The 17,604-nt window shown below is 42.0% G+C and overlaps 1 protein-coding gene across 2 annotated transcripts in view; it reads right to left on the bottom strand.

The window, feature by feature from the left end:
• prdm5 (PR domain containing 5) overlaps positions 1–17,604 on the bottom strand; it is a 47,556-nt gene that overhangs the window by 4,105 nt on the left and 25,847 nt on the right. For both annotated transcript variants that reach the window (XM_083521386.1, XM_083521387.1), the window contains one exon: positions 4,471–4,556. In XM_083521386.1, coding sequence (XP_083377512.1) covers positions 4,471–4,556 — 86 coding nt within the window. The remainder of the gene's footprint in view (positions 1–4,470; positions 4,557–17,604) is intronic.

The raw sequence follows: 17,604 nt of genomic DNA, 5'->3' as shown, positions 1-17,604 counted from the left end.
TCACAGCCCTAACCCAGACTGTCACGGGAATGGGTGGACACAGGAAGTGCAAATCCTGGGAAAATGAGATATCTTACAGGCAGAGCCAAGGAGGGGCGACATATAATACACACACCCCATTTAGTCAAGCAGGAACTGTTTTAACACACATACACACACACACACACACACACACACACAAACACACACACACACACAAACACACACACGGCTTGACCTTTATCTTTAGCAAAAATGAGATAAAGCATGCCATAGATCCTTTCTGTCCTGGTTTTCTTTTTTGCACACGAATGACTTCAGCCTTCGTTATGACATAATCATCATCACCATCATCATCATCATCATCATCATCATCATCATCACTGGCATCACCTGAGTTGAGCTCTTAACTCTCGTGCTGTGCAGGAAGACCCCAGTTCCAGTTTAATGCCATTTCCAAGCTCGACATAATGGGGACGTCGATTTGCAAAGCAGCTGGGATTAAGCCGCATCAAATCGTAATGTTTAAAATTTTTCATTAGACGTAATAAACGGTATTATGGTTCGTCTGAAGGACTTCTAAGTGCCTTTAAGAAAACAAAAAAAACTCCAGTAACGGTAGGGCATTCAGAATAGAGAGAGGATATGATACATGAAAGTAACGTTTTTGGTCCCCGCTAATACTCTTTTGGGAAACAAATTTTCATTTTAGGATCAGAAACATTTCTACACTGTTTCTAGGACTTCTCTAGGAGCTCTCTAAACAAAAAACGTGCTAGTTAGCTAGTATTTTTGACCCATTCTTGTTTGACCTTGAGAAACCTTTTGGAGTTTTCGAACAATTTTAAAATCATTTAAAAAGTTTTTATAAACAATTACAGATCAGCTGAATTGAGGACTTAACCAGGACCTGTAATTCTGGGGACATTTCTAAAACCAGGACAATGTACATTTGGAGTGTGTGTGTGTGTGTGTGTGTGTGTGTGTGTGTGTGTGTGTGTGTGTGTGTGTGTGTGTGTTTCGCATCAGGTATTAGTTGTCAGTGCTAAACGCTGGTGAACTTGGAGTCAGATTGTAAAGCAAACAACTGTTGGTTGTTTGAGGTGCAGCAATGCAGCAAACAAATCCAAGTTTCCGTCCGTGGAAATGCTGTTTTCCAGTGGAATTACTAAAAAAATTATAATAATTGCACGGTTTTGGGTAGCGAGCATTTAGATCGTTATTGAAGCTGGCATCTAGGTTAAGTCATAGAAACACTGTAGAAACATTTCAGATCCAAAAGTGAAAATGTGTCTCCAGAAAGAGTCAAACTGGATATATATACAATTTTTGTTAACACCTGTCCCTAGTTTGTCTCATCGATGTTCTTGTTTGTACTACTTTTTTATTTCAAGTGGTCTGTTGTTATAACATTTTGGATTGTGCACTTGCATACTTGGGTTTTGTTGTTTATGTTTTGGCCTTGTCACAAAGGTCTGAGCAGAACCCTACAACAGAGTGTTTTCATGTCTGAAGTATCCAAAGAACCCCTTAAATCATTCGATTTTAGCAAAGCACTAATTCTGACCTTTCCTGATGGTATCATCATAGAAAATATTACATTGCTTATGTCTATCTGCATTGAAATGCTAATGTCTGGGTAAAACCATATTTCATTGACCATGAGACCATCAAACCTGGAATTTGTCTGAATATCCAGACTTTGGTATGATGCTAATTGAAGGATATAAATATACTGCAAGCCATCATAAATCATAAACTCGAGCTAGATTGTCTGGGGTAGAAAATCAGGAGGGGGGCGATACCTGGCGTTACCAGCGTCACTTGGGCATGGAGCCAAAGGTGAAAAAACTGGCAGTGCTTTTAGGGTGGGGGCATATACTTACACCCCCTGTCAATCACAGCAACACTAGCCAGTCTATTAACTTGTGTATGTGTAAGAGGGTAGATAGTGGCTCTGAGCGTGCCATTCTGCCCTGTGACACAGCAGCATTGGATTTTGGATCTGAAGGTTGGGAGTTTGAATCAAAGTCTCCCTTACCCCCATTGCTTCTCAGTTTTATGAGGTCATAAATGTAATGGTAATTACCAGGTGACCAAATTGGGAGGGAAGTATAAACTGGTGGTCTAATGGAAAGAAAATGCTTTCCATCATGGTTATTTTGAACGTGTCTACCTGAAGCTAGAGGTCCAAAAGCAACATTGTGCAACAAGTGCCTTCAAGTAGGTGGGGGTCCGTTTTTATTTTTTTGTAATCAGGCATCAGATTTGAAAGCCAGTGAAGAGAAATGACAACAACAGGATCATGTGGGAGAACTTGTTGAGATTGCCTCTGAAGCATTTCAGAAAAATGACAGCGAGTCCATGCATCCATGCATTCTACAGTCCGTGATATCAACCATATCATGTGTTCTTGGGATGAAGTGGGAAGGTCAGTGCCTCCAGAAAGGGTGTAATTTAATCACGTCCGCAAAAGTGCCTTCAAGTTGGTGGGGGTCTGTTTTTTTTTTTTTGGTACGCAAGCATCCGATTTGGAAGCCAGTGCAGAGAAATTACAGCAACAGGAACATGTGGGAGAACTTGTTGAGATTGTCTCTGAAGCATTGCAGAAAAGTGACAGGGAGACTCTGCCTCCATGGATCACACAGTCGGAGATCTTAACCGTATCGAGTATCCTTGGGATGAAGAGGGAAGGTCTGTGCAGCAATAAATTGTGCAATTTAACCAAATCCGCAAAAGTGCTTCAAGTAGGTGGGGGTCTGTTTTTTTGTTGGCAAGCAAGCACTAGCAAGCATCAGAGAACCTGATGGGATCCTGATGAGAACCCTTCACCATGTCCATGGCTTGTACAGTTGAGATCTCAACCATATCGAGTATCCTTAGAATGGAATGGAAAGGTCTGTGTGGCAATTTAGTCACGTCTGCAAAAGGTACACTAATGCAGAATCCATGTAGAAAGCACACCTAGATGCTAGATGTTGCATCCAATAACCTGCCAATGTCAGTGCTAGAGGAATGACTCAAGGTTATTCCATTTCAAGACCATCTCATGTTGATACCCTCGACCACACATTAAGTGTACTGTGTAATGTGGGGGTATCATGGTTTTTGTCCTTTTGATCCAAATGCCTCTTTCTTCGTTTCAAGCTACCTGCATGTCCTCACCTTCCCTTCACCGATCACCCAGTCAGCATGCCAGAACGGATCATGATGTCCTGCTTACACGCAAGAGTGTAAATTTGTTTGCTTAGTCAAAGCTCTGGTACATATCCATTTACTGAAGCGCAGCGGTCTGAGAGAATGTAGAAAAGCCCTATCAACCGGCTGGACGAGCTTCAAACATACTGTAGAGACAGATTCAGGCACGCACGCACACACTCAGTCACACCGACACACACATGCACACACTCAGAAAACAGTGGCTTTTCTATGTATAAAGCACAGCTGGTGGAATAAGTGAATTTGTTGTATTTGGGGAGAGCCACTCCGAGGAGCCTTATTTTGTGGTAGAGCAGCATTTACCGACCAGCCAGTTGCTGGGGAGCTCAAAAACATCTGCCAGGGAAGCCGATTTATAACACTGCTGCTGTATGCTGTGCTTCAAGGTCCGGTCCAACACACACTTGAGTACAAATCGTATGCACGAATCCCTCACTTTCCCTCCCACTCACTGAGGAACTTAGGAAGAAAAGAGTATAATTAACTGGTAAGAACTGGGGTATATGCAAAAACGTTGAAATGCTTCAGATTCGATGTATGTTAAATAAAGAGATAAAATAACAGGGCAAAAGGGGTAAAGGGGCTTTTTACATGCCAATTGTACATCACAGCAGAACAAGATTATTTCTTCTAATACCAGCAACATTATGACGCTACGGTCAGAGTGCCTCTGGAGGTCAGAGAGCAAGGCCATTCTTGTGGCCTTAGAGCAGGGCCACAAGAGTGGCAGCTTGGCAATATTGGGTCTTGAACTTCCAACGTGACAATCAGTAACTGAGAGCCTTAACCAATGAGCTACCACTTCTCCAAAGAAAGAAGCTTTTTACTTCTTACATGTACATTACAGCAGAGTCAAATTCTTTCTTTAGATATCTCAGCGACTTTAGCAAGCTGGGGTCAGCACGGCGGGTCTGCCATGATACAGTGCACCTGGAGCACAGAGGATTAAGGGCCTTGCATAAGGGCCTAAGAGCTGGGGTCAGTGTAGAGGGTCAGCCGTGATACAGCGCCCCTGGAGCACAGAAGGTTAAGGGCCTTGCTCATAGACTAACTTGGCAATACAAGGGCATGAACCCCCAACCTTTGATCAGTAAACCAGAGTCTACTGAGCTGAGCTACCACTTCCCCATTAAGAAGAGCCCATATGGGGATCGAACCCAGGACCTTAGCATTATTCGCACCATGCTACGTAACTCAACTAACCAGCCAAAACCGGTTAATAAACTTGTATAACGTGTATAAACTTAATGTTGGAGTCATGTATGGTCTTACCCGAGTGTGTGTACGTATATGCATCTTCAGCCCATCATTTTTGCTGAAGGCCTTGTCACAGTACGGGCACTGGTAAGGGCGTTCACCTAAACACACAAACACACACACACACACACACACACATGCAATCATCATTATTACAATCATCATACTGGCCATCATGATACGACACACCTTTGCTAAATACAGCTATCAAGCAAGGGTGTCACTGTGTCTGAGCCCACAGATGGGCACTGTGTGTGTCCTGGTGAAGGAGACGTGGCGTCTGTGCATGCCATGCCTGACTGAAGGGGGTGTGTCTTTAGGACCTGTCATACCCAGCAAAAATGGCATAGATTATGTAAAGGAGGTGTGGCCTCTATGTGTTTCAGCCTCAGTGAAGGTGGCATGGCTTGTGCTCCTGTCCATTTTAGTAAAGGAGGCGTGGCTTGTGTTATTCTCACTAAAGGAGGTATTATTTGTGTTTGTCAGTGTCAATAAAGGAGGTGTGGCTTCTGTCCCTGTCAGACTCAGTAAAGAAGGCATGTCTTATAGAATAGCCTTTATTTGTCACATATACATTACAGCACAGTGAAATTTGTTCTTCGCATATCCCAGTTTTGATTGGAAACTAGGGTCAGAGCGCAGGTTTGGCCATGATACGGTGCCCCTGGAGTACAGAGGGTTAAGGGCCTTGCTCAAGGGTCCAAGAGTGGCAGCTTGGCGATACCGGGGCTTGAACCCCCGACCTTTCGATCAGTAATCCAGTGCCTTAACCACTGGAGCCACCACTCCCCCCTGTTAAATAAATAAATGAGGTGTGGCCTGTGTTTCTATCGGTCTCAGTTAAAGAGGTGTGGCTTGTGTTCCTGTTAATTATAGAAGGGGTGTGGCTTGTGTTCCTGTTCATTATTAAAAAGGGGTGTGGCTTGTGTTTCTGTTAAATAAATCAATGCGGTCCTTGTGCTCCTTTCAATTATAAACGGGGGTGTGGCTTATGTTCATGTTAATTCAAAAAGGAGGTGTGGCTTGTGTTCCTATCAATCTCAAGCATGGTTTGTGTTCAAGACAATTTCAATAAAAGGAGCCTGTGTCATTCTCAGTAAAGGAGGTGTGGCTTGTGTTTCTGTCAGTTTTAGTAAAGGAAGTGTGGCTTCTATATCTCAAATGCCCTCAAAACTAAATTGTTATTCTTCCTCTGGTGAGAACTTACTGAGACTGAGAAAGCACAGTGCAGTATCATGCAGGAATCAGTATAAGTTGAGCCTTGATCTTTCTGAAGATAATGTTTGTGATTCCAGCCGTATGACATCACACAGACTTTGTGTTCTCGTGTTCTAGAAAGCTGAACTGAGCCAAGAAACAAAAGCCTGGAGATCAGTCTTGAGTATATAATATGTGGAGAAAAGTACATGCAATAGTCTATAGGATGATGTGCTGTTTCTAAAAACTGCTCATCCTGAAGTGTTTTATTCCTCTTGTCAAGGAACACTCTCAATTTCATCTGTTTATTGCTAGGTTTAGTGTTGCGCAACATCCTCCAAAGCTGCATTATAACAACTTCAGTCAATTCCCCCACCAAAACAACACACACTCTCCATCCATCATACTATTCAACTCCCTTTCCCCTTATCTTTCAGATCTCCTGACCCACAGTGGGCGGGCTCAGATAGGCCCCTCCCTTCCTCCTGCACATTAAAGCCCCACTGCTTTGACTGTCAGAGATGCTATCTGACCTCTCGCAATAAAGCTGCAAACAGGCAGTGACAAGCCGTCAATCACCGTAGAGCCGGACACGTGGATCCGATTTAAAACCGGGCTGATTCAGGCGGCTGATAGCTGAGGGAGCGAGTCTGATTGGAGGTCAGCGGCTCGGCTCAAATGCCCAACCATCATCATGCTGCGAAGTTTTTTTTGGCAGAGCGGGTTTGCCTAGCGCAAATGGTAGCACACATTTGTGATTAACGGTTCATGTCTGCTGCTGAACCTGATCTGAGAAGAATCTGAAATTTAAATACGTCTCGCTCCATAAAACAGCGGGAACGCTGGAACTCTGTCGAAGGACGTTTGTCGGAAAAGATTTGACGTACTCTCATGCGCTTGAATGCCGATGCATAAAAACGCAGAATCGCTTAAATTCAGCGGAAAGGAACCACAGAATTGTGACGTTCTACTAAATTGTTATCAAAGTTTTGTAGCTTTCTGTAATGTTACTGCTGTTAAAATTAATCCTGATATAAATGATTCGTGAGTGGTGGTCCCATGGTTTGAGACCAGAAGAACAGCTTATTATTACAAGCTGCTACTCTTTAAGTCTAATAGGGGTTGAACTTAACAAGCTTTGTTTTGGTTTTATTAAAAGAAAAAAAATCCCTGAGGCTACAGGGTCTGTGTAGACAAAAGTCGGCATCAAAATTGAGCAAAAACAAATATGATCCATTCACCAAAAGTGCTCAATAGGTACAATCCTGAACCCTAATAACCCTGAAATGTAAATCTCATTGGTGGTGTTTTCTTGGGACGAAATATCCACGTTGGTGCTGTTTGAGCAAATGATAAATAATATGACATAAACCAGAGGAACATATTCAGAGATCGCAGACAATCTAGTAGAATATGGGGTGGGGCAAGACAGGGTTTGGCAAAGCAGAATGGGGGTGGGGCAAGAGTTGTTATGTAATGAGTGTCTGAAGATTTTGTGCACATTACATTGTAAAAAGAGGACATGCCATTTAATGCGATTTCCTGGTTGCTTTACGAAATTCTCAATCTTTTTAGGATGAAGTAGGAATGTTGGATAAGGCCACTAATGGATTTTGCACTGATGTTTGATCAGTTATTTTACATCCAGCTTGTTCAAGAGAACCACAAACCCAAATAAAAAAAAAATAATAATTTTCCAAACAAAAATCGCATGAACATGTACACTGGAGGAACTCGGCAAAATAGTAGCTTTTGAATATTTAGGTTCCTACCACAGACCTACCCAAATAACTCAAAATCAAAAAATAAGATAGCAAGAAACTATACATTTTAAATTTAATTACATTAAAAACATTTTCAAATTTTTTCCAAACAAAAAACGAACACAAAAAAAATCTATCGCTAGTCAATTTAGCTAGTAAACCAACTAGCAGCTGAAACGCAAAAGAAATGATTAGCATTACTACACACGCCATGTATTGACATAATATCGTTCGGCTACTAGCCTGCATTAATTCTAAACAATGTTAGCACGTTTGGCACCTAAATTCTCTGCTAATTGTGAGCTATAAAGACCTGATGATCGATCGCGACTCCAGCTGACATCACCGCTGTCTGAAACTGCTTTTGGACTGAAAAAACTCTCTCGAAGAACGTTTCCCTCACCGCTCGGAAACCAAGAGGATCTCAGGCTTATGAAACAAAACCTTATTCCAATTTCAGTGCTTTCTTCTGGGCTAATGAAATAAGGGCCTTGCTGGCTGGAGAATGGCTCCCTTTGGAATAAGTAATGCGCCTGGCAACTGGGACAGCTCCTCAAGGAAACACGAAATGGCGATGCCTAACTTAATAAGATGCAGGCTTTAGAGAGATGCCAGCTGTGTGTGTGTATATGTGTGTATATATATGTGTGTGTGTGTGCTGACTGTACAGACATCTAATTTCCAATTCATGTTGCTGGTGTAACCACTTAAGGGACTAATTGTCGAACAGAAAGAAAAACACGTGTTGTTTCATTAGACACAGTGCGAGACTGGTGGATATTTTTTGTCCTGTGAGTAATAAGGTTAATTAGCTCGGCTTCAGGGGGAATTAACAGGGTAAGATCCTCATTAAGCGGAACGCTGCCCTCAAGGAGGATCTCGCCTGAAATTGCCAGCCGTGTATGATGGGTAGTTTAACCCAGCACGCCCTTGCTTATTGATTCGAAATCGCTCTCAATAACAGCACCGCTGTATCAGTTACCTGGAACATAATCACATGCCTATATAAGAGTGTAATTAGTGTAAGCTGGACCCTGAGGCCCTAAGCAAGTTAAAAGTGTAAGGCACGGACAAATAGCATGTACTTAGATATGCACTTGTGGATAGGATACATTGGTTTGTCAACTCCAGGCTCTCCACAAGTGTTAACCATTTAAATGCAGATTTATTCGAATTTTGCTTTTATATTAAGCTCCACTCTTCCAAAAAGGCTTTCCAGTAAGTTTTATGTTTCCAGGATTACTGATCATTCAGGTACTAGCGTTAAAAGGGGCTGGGGAGACTCCATCTCTATTTCATCCCAAACGGGTTCAGAGGTGTTGGGGAGGTCAGGAGTCTGTGCAGGACACTAGAGTTTGTTCCCACCAACCTGAATATGCAAATAAATTACAATTTGCCTGTGGGTTCAATAAAATATTCTTAAATAAAAAAATAAAAAACAAGATCTACTCCAGTTTGGAGCTTTGAACCAATGAAGATGAAATGCAACTGCAGAAGCACATATTTTTCAATCCAAAGTACATTTTCATCTTTCTGCCTTTTTGTCTCTATTTTCCATAATCTTCAAGACCAACAAATACATATCCTTTGATCTCAGCTTTCAAACACCTACGCCACCTCCACATCTTCCCCTCAACCTTGATTTTCGCTTCGAGCTGTATAGTTTCTTCGGAAGGCCTCGGCTGCCCTTTGACGATCTCATTCTTTAAAAGGAAGACACGCAAATTGACAAGCAAACCAATTTACTCACACAAACACGCACAAACACTAAGGATCGGGTTAAAGCTCATTTCTGAAACCTGGAGAAGCTCTGTGGAAGCCATTAGAGGGTCACGCCAGCAAAGACCCAGCACAGCAGTGAATTTTGGGACTGTGGAGGAGTTTTATGAAGCTTGTAAAACTGTAGCAGGTCAAGCCAAAAAATCTTAGATTCTCATTTCAACGATTGGACAGGCTTAAGATTGGTTGTAAAAAGCTTTTGGGTTTTCTGATTTGGGGTGTATTTGTTGTACTGTCTTATTTAGCCTAGTCGCAAGAGGATAAGCATCGGGACTGGTGGGTGTGTGAGGAAAAAGAGGGGCTAATTGATTTAGCATGCTCTGTAAGGGGACACCATACGTGTGTGACCCCTGGGTGCCTCCAAAGCTTACCTTTAGCCCTGGCGGTCCAGAGCGGCTCCAGAGAAGCCCTAGCCAATCGATCGATTCGGCACCCCCAGTGAGAATGTGTATGTGTGTGTACATATGGGTGTCCCCTGTCGCAAGCTTTACCCACGAGCCCCTTTTTTTCACGGTTGTATGGAGGGCTATGGGGAGCCTTGAGGATTTAAAGCTCTAGTCTGAATGCCATTAGCCTTGTCTGTCACACATTCACTGTTTCCTCTTACTGCTCTGGCTGTGGACGGAAACGAAATATCGATTCACTCAAGCTGATAAGCGTTTAACTCGGATCATTCACACAGATCTTTTCATCTGACCTGCTTGGCGAAGGAAGAGAGGCTCTGCCAGAGATCCCATAACACGTTATTTCCTGCAGTGCTTAAAATAAAGAGGCCCATGCGGTTTACATGCGACTATATGGAAAGGAAAGAAAAGTCCATCATTTTGTCAATCAAATATCCAAATGGATAATAAGTTTATGGATAATAAATCCATACCAATGCTGTCGTCAATTACAAAGTCTTTGTCCAAGTTTCCAAAAGTCCACGTAAATGCGTGTAGATCTGGATCACATGACCAAACCTGGAACTGAGTCACATGTGCAAAGAGGTTGTGGGAAAGAGTGTGCTGTGTCTAAACACTACAAAACACTAAGATCTACTGAAATGCCTTGATTTCTACAGAGAGGACATTTAGAGGAAATACCATGGACCAGACAAACACACACACGCAGTATAAAAAAAGAATACACACATATACACACATATACACACACACACACACACACACACACACACACACACACACACACACACACACACACACACACACACATATATATATATGCACTCGAACCCCCTCTTTGTACTCAAGCCAAACTAAATACATCTGTAAATCTTTCTTAGCTGCGCTATAATATTTCAGAGCAATCAAAAATATCATATGGATGCCATAAAAATCGCGAAGGATCTTATATCTTCGTCTGCTTTTCATGTCTTTGGCACTTCTGATGTTCTTGTTGCATCAAATCACTTGTCAGGCAGAAAATAATTTTATTCATTAGGATTATAAAATACTTATAGTTGGTGCTCGCTGCTCTTTGTCTTCATGTACGGGTCTGACAGATTCGGCCAGCAGTAATGAGGCAGACTCTGTGGACCTGATGTTTTCATGCCGATGAAAATGTAATCAATCACATGAGCCTATTTGATATATACATACATTATATACTGAGGAATTTAATGACAATTTAACAAGACAAGGGTAAGTGTGAAATCCTTGGAAATCCCTGGAAATCCCTGTTACTGAAGCTGTGCCAACAGTACCAGGCACTCAAGTTAAACAGAGTCAACATATTAGGTACTGAAGCTGGGCAGAAAGGAAATTACAGGTACTGATGCAAAACAAAGTCAAATTCTAAGGTACTGACACTGAAAACATTTAATTTCCTAGGTACTGACATTGAACACATTGAAATTCCCAGGTACTGAGACTCATTCATTCATTCATTCATTCATTCATTCATTCATTCATTCATCTTTAAGCCAGACAGAGGCAAATTCATAGATGCTGAATCTGGGGAGAATGGAATTCCCAGGTACTAAACCTAGAGCAAGTGGAAATCCCATGTATTGAATTCTGGACAGTGATGAATTTCCAATTGATTAAATTATACAGGGTTAAAAAACTAGAGAGAGTGCAATTCAGAGGTACAAAAGCTGAACCAAGTGGGATTGCCTGGAATCTGGACAGAGTAGAAATCCCAGCATATACCCTGGTAAAATATAATTTAAAGGCTAAAATTGTAAATACGAAGTGTAAACATTGTTATAATGCAGATAAAGTGTAATAATCAGCTAAGAAAATTAAAGCTAAGCTAAATATATGCTCCTAAAGTAAAAATGCTCTGTTACAATTAATCATTGCTGACAACTGCAACTACCCATCCCTAATATCAAATGACAGCAGACTGGGTTTTGTACATGTTGTGGCATAACCCAGTTTTTCACACGCATACGTCTTGTTTTTTTACAAAGGGCTTTTCAGTGAAATGTAAATCCAGGGGAAACATCTAAACCTGTGTCTTTTCCCAACCACGACACTCCCTCTGATGTCATTTAGTGTCTGCATTCTGTAAGTGTTTTCTTTAGGTTCTCCTGCATGTCTGATCCCCTAGGCAACACACACACACACACACACACACACACACACACACACACACACACACACACACACACACGCACACATGCACACATGCACACACATACACACGCCCCCTATGACGTGCTGTCGGGTTCAGATCATGAAAACTGACACAATTACACATATTACTCTGGGAAAGGCACTTAGAGGGACATGAATATTCACACCCACACACCTGCTCCATGACATAAGGCCTCAACAGGTCAACAGACAAGCCATCCATTCATGATGGATGCCTTAGATCTGTCCGAGGGCAGTCGGAGAAAAGGTTTGAGGAGAAAAAGCCCATCCCAAAACTTGGCTCAGGCTGCACTTTCTTCCAGAATCCAATTTTAATTGAATAAGAAAACTGTTAGATGCTGATCTGAGACCAGTTTAAAGCAGTTCTCAAGCTTCTCCACAGGGCTTTTACACTGCTCTGTAAAGATGTTTCAGTATTCCACTTTACTGTAAAAGGTCCTATAGGCAATGTCTCACTGAAATCCCCATGCACATTCTTCACATAGACTGACAGGTTAGAGCCCTATTTCAGTGAGACTGACATGAATAAAGGAAAAAACTTCACTGAGATTAATAGGTACAGAAGTCATAACTCCTTCACTAGAACTAACAGGTACATAAACGATCCCTCTGTTACACAGACTCACAGGTTAGAGGTCACTCCCTCCTCAATGTGAGGGACAAGTATGGAGGACACACTTCCTTCACTGTACCTGACGTACAGAGGCCACGCCTCTTTCAGTAAGACTGATAGGTATGGAGGCCACACCTTGTTCAATGAGTCTGGCAGTCACGGAGGCCACACCTCCATCACTGAGTCTGACGGGTACAGAGGTCACACCTACTTCAATAGGTTTACCAGATACAGAGGCCACACCTCCTTCAATAAGACTGACAGGTACAATGGCCCCGCCTCCTTCAATGGGACTGACATGTACAGAGGCCACACCTCCTTAAATAAGACTGACAAGTACAGAGGCCACGTCTCCTTCAATGGGACTGACAGGTTCAGAGGCCACACCTCCTTCAATAAGACTGACAGGTACAATGGCCCCGCCTCCTTCAATGGGACTGACAGGTACAGAGGCCACACCTCCTTTAATGGGACTGACAGGTACTGAGGGCACGTCTCCTTCAATGGGACTGACAGGTACAGAAACCACACCTCATTCAATGGGACTGACAGGTACAAAGGCCACATCTTCTTCAATAAGACTGACAGGTACAGAGGCCACACCTTCTTCACTGGTGGTAGCAGGTTCAAAGGCTTTGCCTCCTTCACTGGACATGGTGGAGAGGAAAAGCAAGTGATTCACTCACAGTGTTTCCAAATAATAGTTTCCCAATTAACAGGATGCTACTAGAGATGTCCTACAACTTCAGTCACCCCACAACACTGTTCTGATTGGGTGTCGAATATTACACCTCTAAAAAACAATATCGTTATATGACAAAAAATTGAAGCTGAATGCCATAGGACTAGCTCAATAGATTTTAAAGCCTCTAGATCAACATTAAAGCTCCAGCAGCCCATTAGTTAAGTTCCTGGAGCAGCACTGGTGGAAGACTTCAGAATAATGGCAAGAAAAAGCAACGTGCACAGCTCCAGTGACTTTCTCGAGAAGCCAAATGCTCGCTGGTGCCTGAGTATGACATCATCAACACCTCGGACCAAAAGAAAAAGCTCGAGGAGGCCGCTGGCACATGGGTGAGCTAATGTAAAGTAAATCCCTCCGATCTGGGAAGTATTAACCCGTCGTACAGTACGCCCACGCTTGCCTTACACATCCCTGACGGACAGTGTTCTCCTTCACATACAGGCCAACTCAGATCAGTGAAAACAGGAGATCCTGGCTCTGGATGCGATGAATGCGCTGAGAACTATTTTTTTTTTGTCACGTTTTTTATCCATGTTACCTTAAGAGAGGACAGTCAAAGGTGATTTTGCGCTACGTTTAGTTTTACTCATGTGAACGTTCGGCCAAAATCAATATACTTAGCACTTGATGCATCTTTTGTAAACGCACCTTTTCCCCAACCTCCACTCACTCGTCCCAGATACTAATGAGCTTTAAACTCCTACCCCAGATGAAAAAACAAAGGCTGATCAGATGTAGTAATCTGAGAGCAGTTAACTCATGATGACAGTAAAGTTTACCAGCATGGGAACTCTTCGGGGGCTGTCTCCCCCTATCCAGGGTGAAGCTTGGATTAGGAAGAGCTTGGTTCAGGGTAAAGAAGTTGCTTTTAAGAATTAAGTTCATTTACATTCGCTAAGGAAAATAAACGCTTTGTGTGGACAGGTTGATCGAACACATGGTCAGGGATTGTCTGCTTCAAGTTGTCTGTGGCCTTCAGTACTTTCGACATGCAAAACGAAAAGATTTGCTCATTTTCTCAGCGTTCGTTTTCTTTGAAGAAACAAAGGCGGATAATGCAAGATGCTGTGCATGCAGCCTTGTGCTGCCAGCTGTTTTCGTGTCACAAAATTAGGTTTGAAACGTTTTGATATCACCTCATACACCCCAGCTAGGTATATACACATACAGAGTTAGATGTACGATACACGTTACGAGTGCGTTTTGACAGATCGCACTTCATGGAAAACTTGCAAGAAAATACAAGACAAGCTCTATGGCACAGGACAAGGAATAATAACAATCAATAAGTGTGGGAAACCACAAAACTTACACTGGCTACAAAAGAATAGCAGGAGAAATACCAAGATGGGTTATGCAGCACGAGCTGGGTAATGTTCTAACCACTTGAATGAAACTGTAATCCGTCCTACTGAAGCAGAATGTACATTATCTAGACCCATGTGCTGACCTTCAGACTAAGATTTTCATTCCTTCACTTACAGCAACAAAGCCATGGTGGATCTGGAACCTATCCTGGGAGACCTTGGACTTGGGGTGGCAGTCCATAACAGGGTATGTGGGGGCAATTTAGGGAGGGGGAGCAATGTACCTTCTGCTGGGAGGTCTTAGAACCAAGAAGAAATCCATGCAAACGTAGGAAGAGCATGCAGAGACGGTAATCCGAGCTCAGGATCAAGCCTGGTAAATGAGGAGGCAACGCTACCTGCTGTGCCTTGTCAAGCAAGTTTTTTTATGTTCAGAAATTTATCATACTTTTGTTTCATCACTCCAGTAACTCTCTAATTTCCATATCATGTTTTGACTAGAAATGAAAGTTGAAACACCAGAAGGAAAATGATCGAATTGGGATTTAAATTCCACAGTGTCTGTAGAGATATGAAGCTGATTGAGATCACCCACTGCTTAGAAAAATTTGGGATAATTCCAATATAGCACCGACACGTTCGAATACCTTTTGCCTTTACCCGTTTCAGTGCAAAACAAAACAAAACAAAACAAAAGTCTATTCCTCTGAAATGAATTGTTTTTCGATGTGAATTTTTGCCTTTTTTAGTCCTGATTTTCCAAAGTTAGAAGCACACAATTGTATAGGATTTCTAGATGTGGTATCATTAAATTTCCCCTTCACTTGAACCAAAAGCCCCAAACCTGTTCCAGCATGACAAAGCCCCTGTGCATAAAGCCAGCTCCATGAAGATTTACATGGGTTAGAGTGGAAGGTCTCCTGCTACAGAGCAGATGAATGTGAACGCTGACTGCACCCCAGGTCTCCTCACCTCACCAACATCATCAAATGTCTATTAGCACAATCTAAAAATCTGGTGGAACATCTTTCCAGATAAATGGAGGCTATTATAACAACAAATAGGGATTCAATGTGGAATTGGTCAGATCCTACAGACCTTTGTCCATTTAGCACATGCCTACAACCGTTTGCTTGTTGTACGTCTGTAAGGACTGAACTTTGTTCAATTGTTGCGAATGAAAGGGTTAAAATCTCGAAAGCGTGAAAGGAAAATGACTCAATAAGCTGTGGCGCCTTTGCTCATCGATGTCCTGCCCTGACTCATCGGAGTTATACGTTCACACACTGGATTTCTCACTAATCTAAATTCAATGTCATGAACATAGTCCAATGTTCCAAATGTACTAATTATGTGTCTAATGGAAAATCTTGATGTTTTTACCCACTACCACCAACACACATTCTTTTATTTAATAGCATCAATCCGATTCCAATGTTATGTACTGTATATATAGATATATATTTAAATAAATGTATAAGAAATCACATACATTGCATGCTGTTTTAGCAAACATTAAAGTATCACTATATTACTGATTAGATTATTAGATTTTAGACTGGAATTAGTCATCTGTATAAACAGTATATAAACTAATATCAACTGTAATAATGGGCTTAGGACTGCAATTGCCCTGAACAGTGTCAAAAAACTCAACACTGAAAGAACTTTAATTAATGGACATTTAGTGTTGAGGACGGGTTTTCTGCAGGGGATGGTTCCTCTCCAGGTTTCTTCTTCATATTATCTCAGGAAGCTTTTCTTTACCACTGGCTCTTTAGGAATAAAAGTATAGGGACTAATTTATATATATATATATATATATATATATATATATATATATATATATATATATATATATATATATATATATATATATATATATATATATATATATATACAGTGAGGAAAATAAGTATTTGAACACCCTGCTATTTTGCAAGTTCTCCCACTTAGAAATCATGGAGGGTCTGAAATTGTCATCGTAGGTGCATGTTCTCTGTGAGAGACATAATCTAAAAAAAAAAATCCAGAAATCACAATGTATGATTTTTAAACTATTTATTTGTATGATACAGCTGCAAATAAGTATTTGAACACCTGAGAAAGTCAATGTTAATATTTGGTACAGTAGCATTTGTTTGACGTCAAACGTTTCCTGTAGGTTTTCCCCAGGTTTGCACACACTGCAGGAGGAATTTTGGCCCACTCCTCCACACAGATCTTCTCTAGATCAGTCAGGTTTCTGGCCTGTCGCTGAGAAACACAGAGTTTGAGCTCCCTCCAAAGATTCTCTATTGGGTTTAGGTATGGAGACTGGCTAGGCCACACCAGAACCTTGATATGTTTCCCACAGAGCCACTCCTTGGTTATCCTGGCTGTGTGCTTCAGGTCATTGTCATGTTGGAAGACCCAGCCTCGACCCATCTTCAATGCTCTAACTGAGGGAAGGAGGTTGTTCCCCAAAATCTCGCAATACATGGCCCCGGTCATCCTCTCCTTAATACAGTGCAGTCGCCCTGTCCCATGTGCAGAAAAACACCCCCAAAGCATGATACTACCACCCCCATGCTTCACAGTAGGGATGGTGTTCTTGGGATGGTACTCATCATTCTTCTTCCTCCAAACACGTTTAGTGGAATTATGACCCAAAAGTTCCATTTTGGTCGCATCTGACCACATGACTTTCTCCCATGATTTCTCTGGATCATCCAAATGGTCATTGGCAAACTTAAGATGTGCCTGGACATGTGCTGGTTTAAGCAGGGGAACCTTCCATGCCATGCATGATTTCAAACCATGACGTCTTAGTGTATTACCAACAGTAACCTTGGAAACGGTGGTCCCAGCTCTTTTCAGGTTATTGACCAGCTCCTCCCATGTAGTTCTGGGCTGATTTCTCACCTTCCTTAGGATCATTGAGACCCCACGAGGTGAGATCTTGCATGGAGCCCCAGTCCGAGGGAGATTGACAGTCATGTTTAGCTTCTTCCATTTTCTAATGATTGCTCCAACAGTGGACCTTTTTTCACCAAGCTGCCTGGCAATTTCCCCGTAGCCCTTTCCAGCCTTGTGGAGGTGTACAATTTTGTCTCTAGTGTCTTTGGACAGCTCTTTGGTCTTGGCCATGTTAGTAGTTGGA

The sequence above is a fragment of the Silurus aristotelis genome, assembly GCF_946808225.1.
Source record: "Silurus aristotelis genome assembly, chromosome: 19".
In the NCBI taxonomy this organism is placed as follows: domain Eukaryota; kingdom Metazoa; phylum Chordata; class Actinopteri; order Siluriformes; family Siluridae; genus Silurus; species Silurus aristotelis.
The sequence above is the reverse complement of the archived record's forward strand: the minus strand, read 5'-3'. Positions and strand labels throughout refer to the sequence as shown.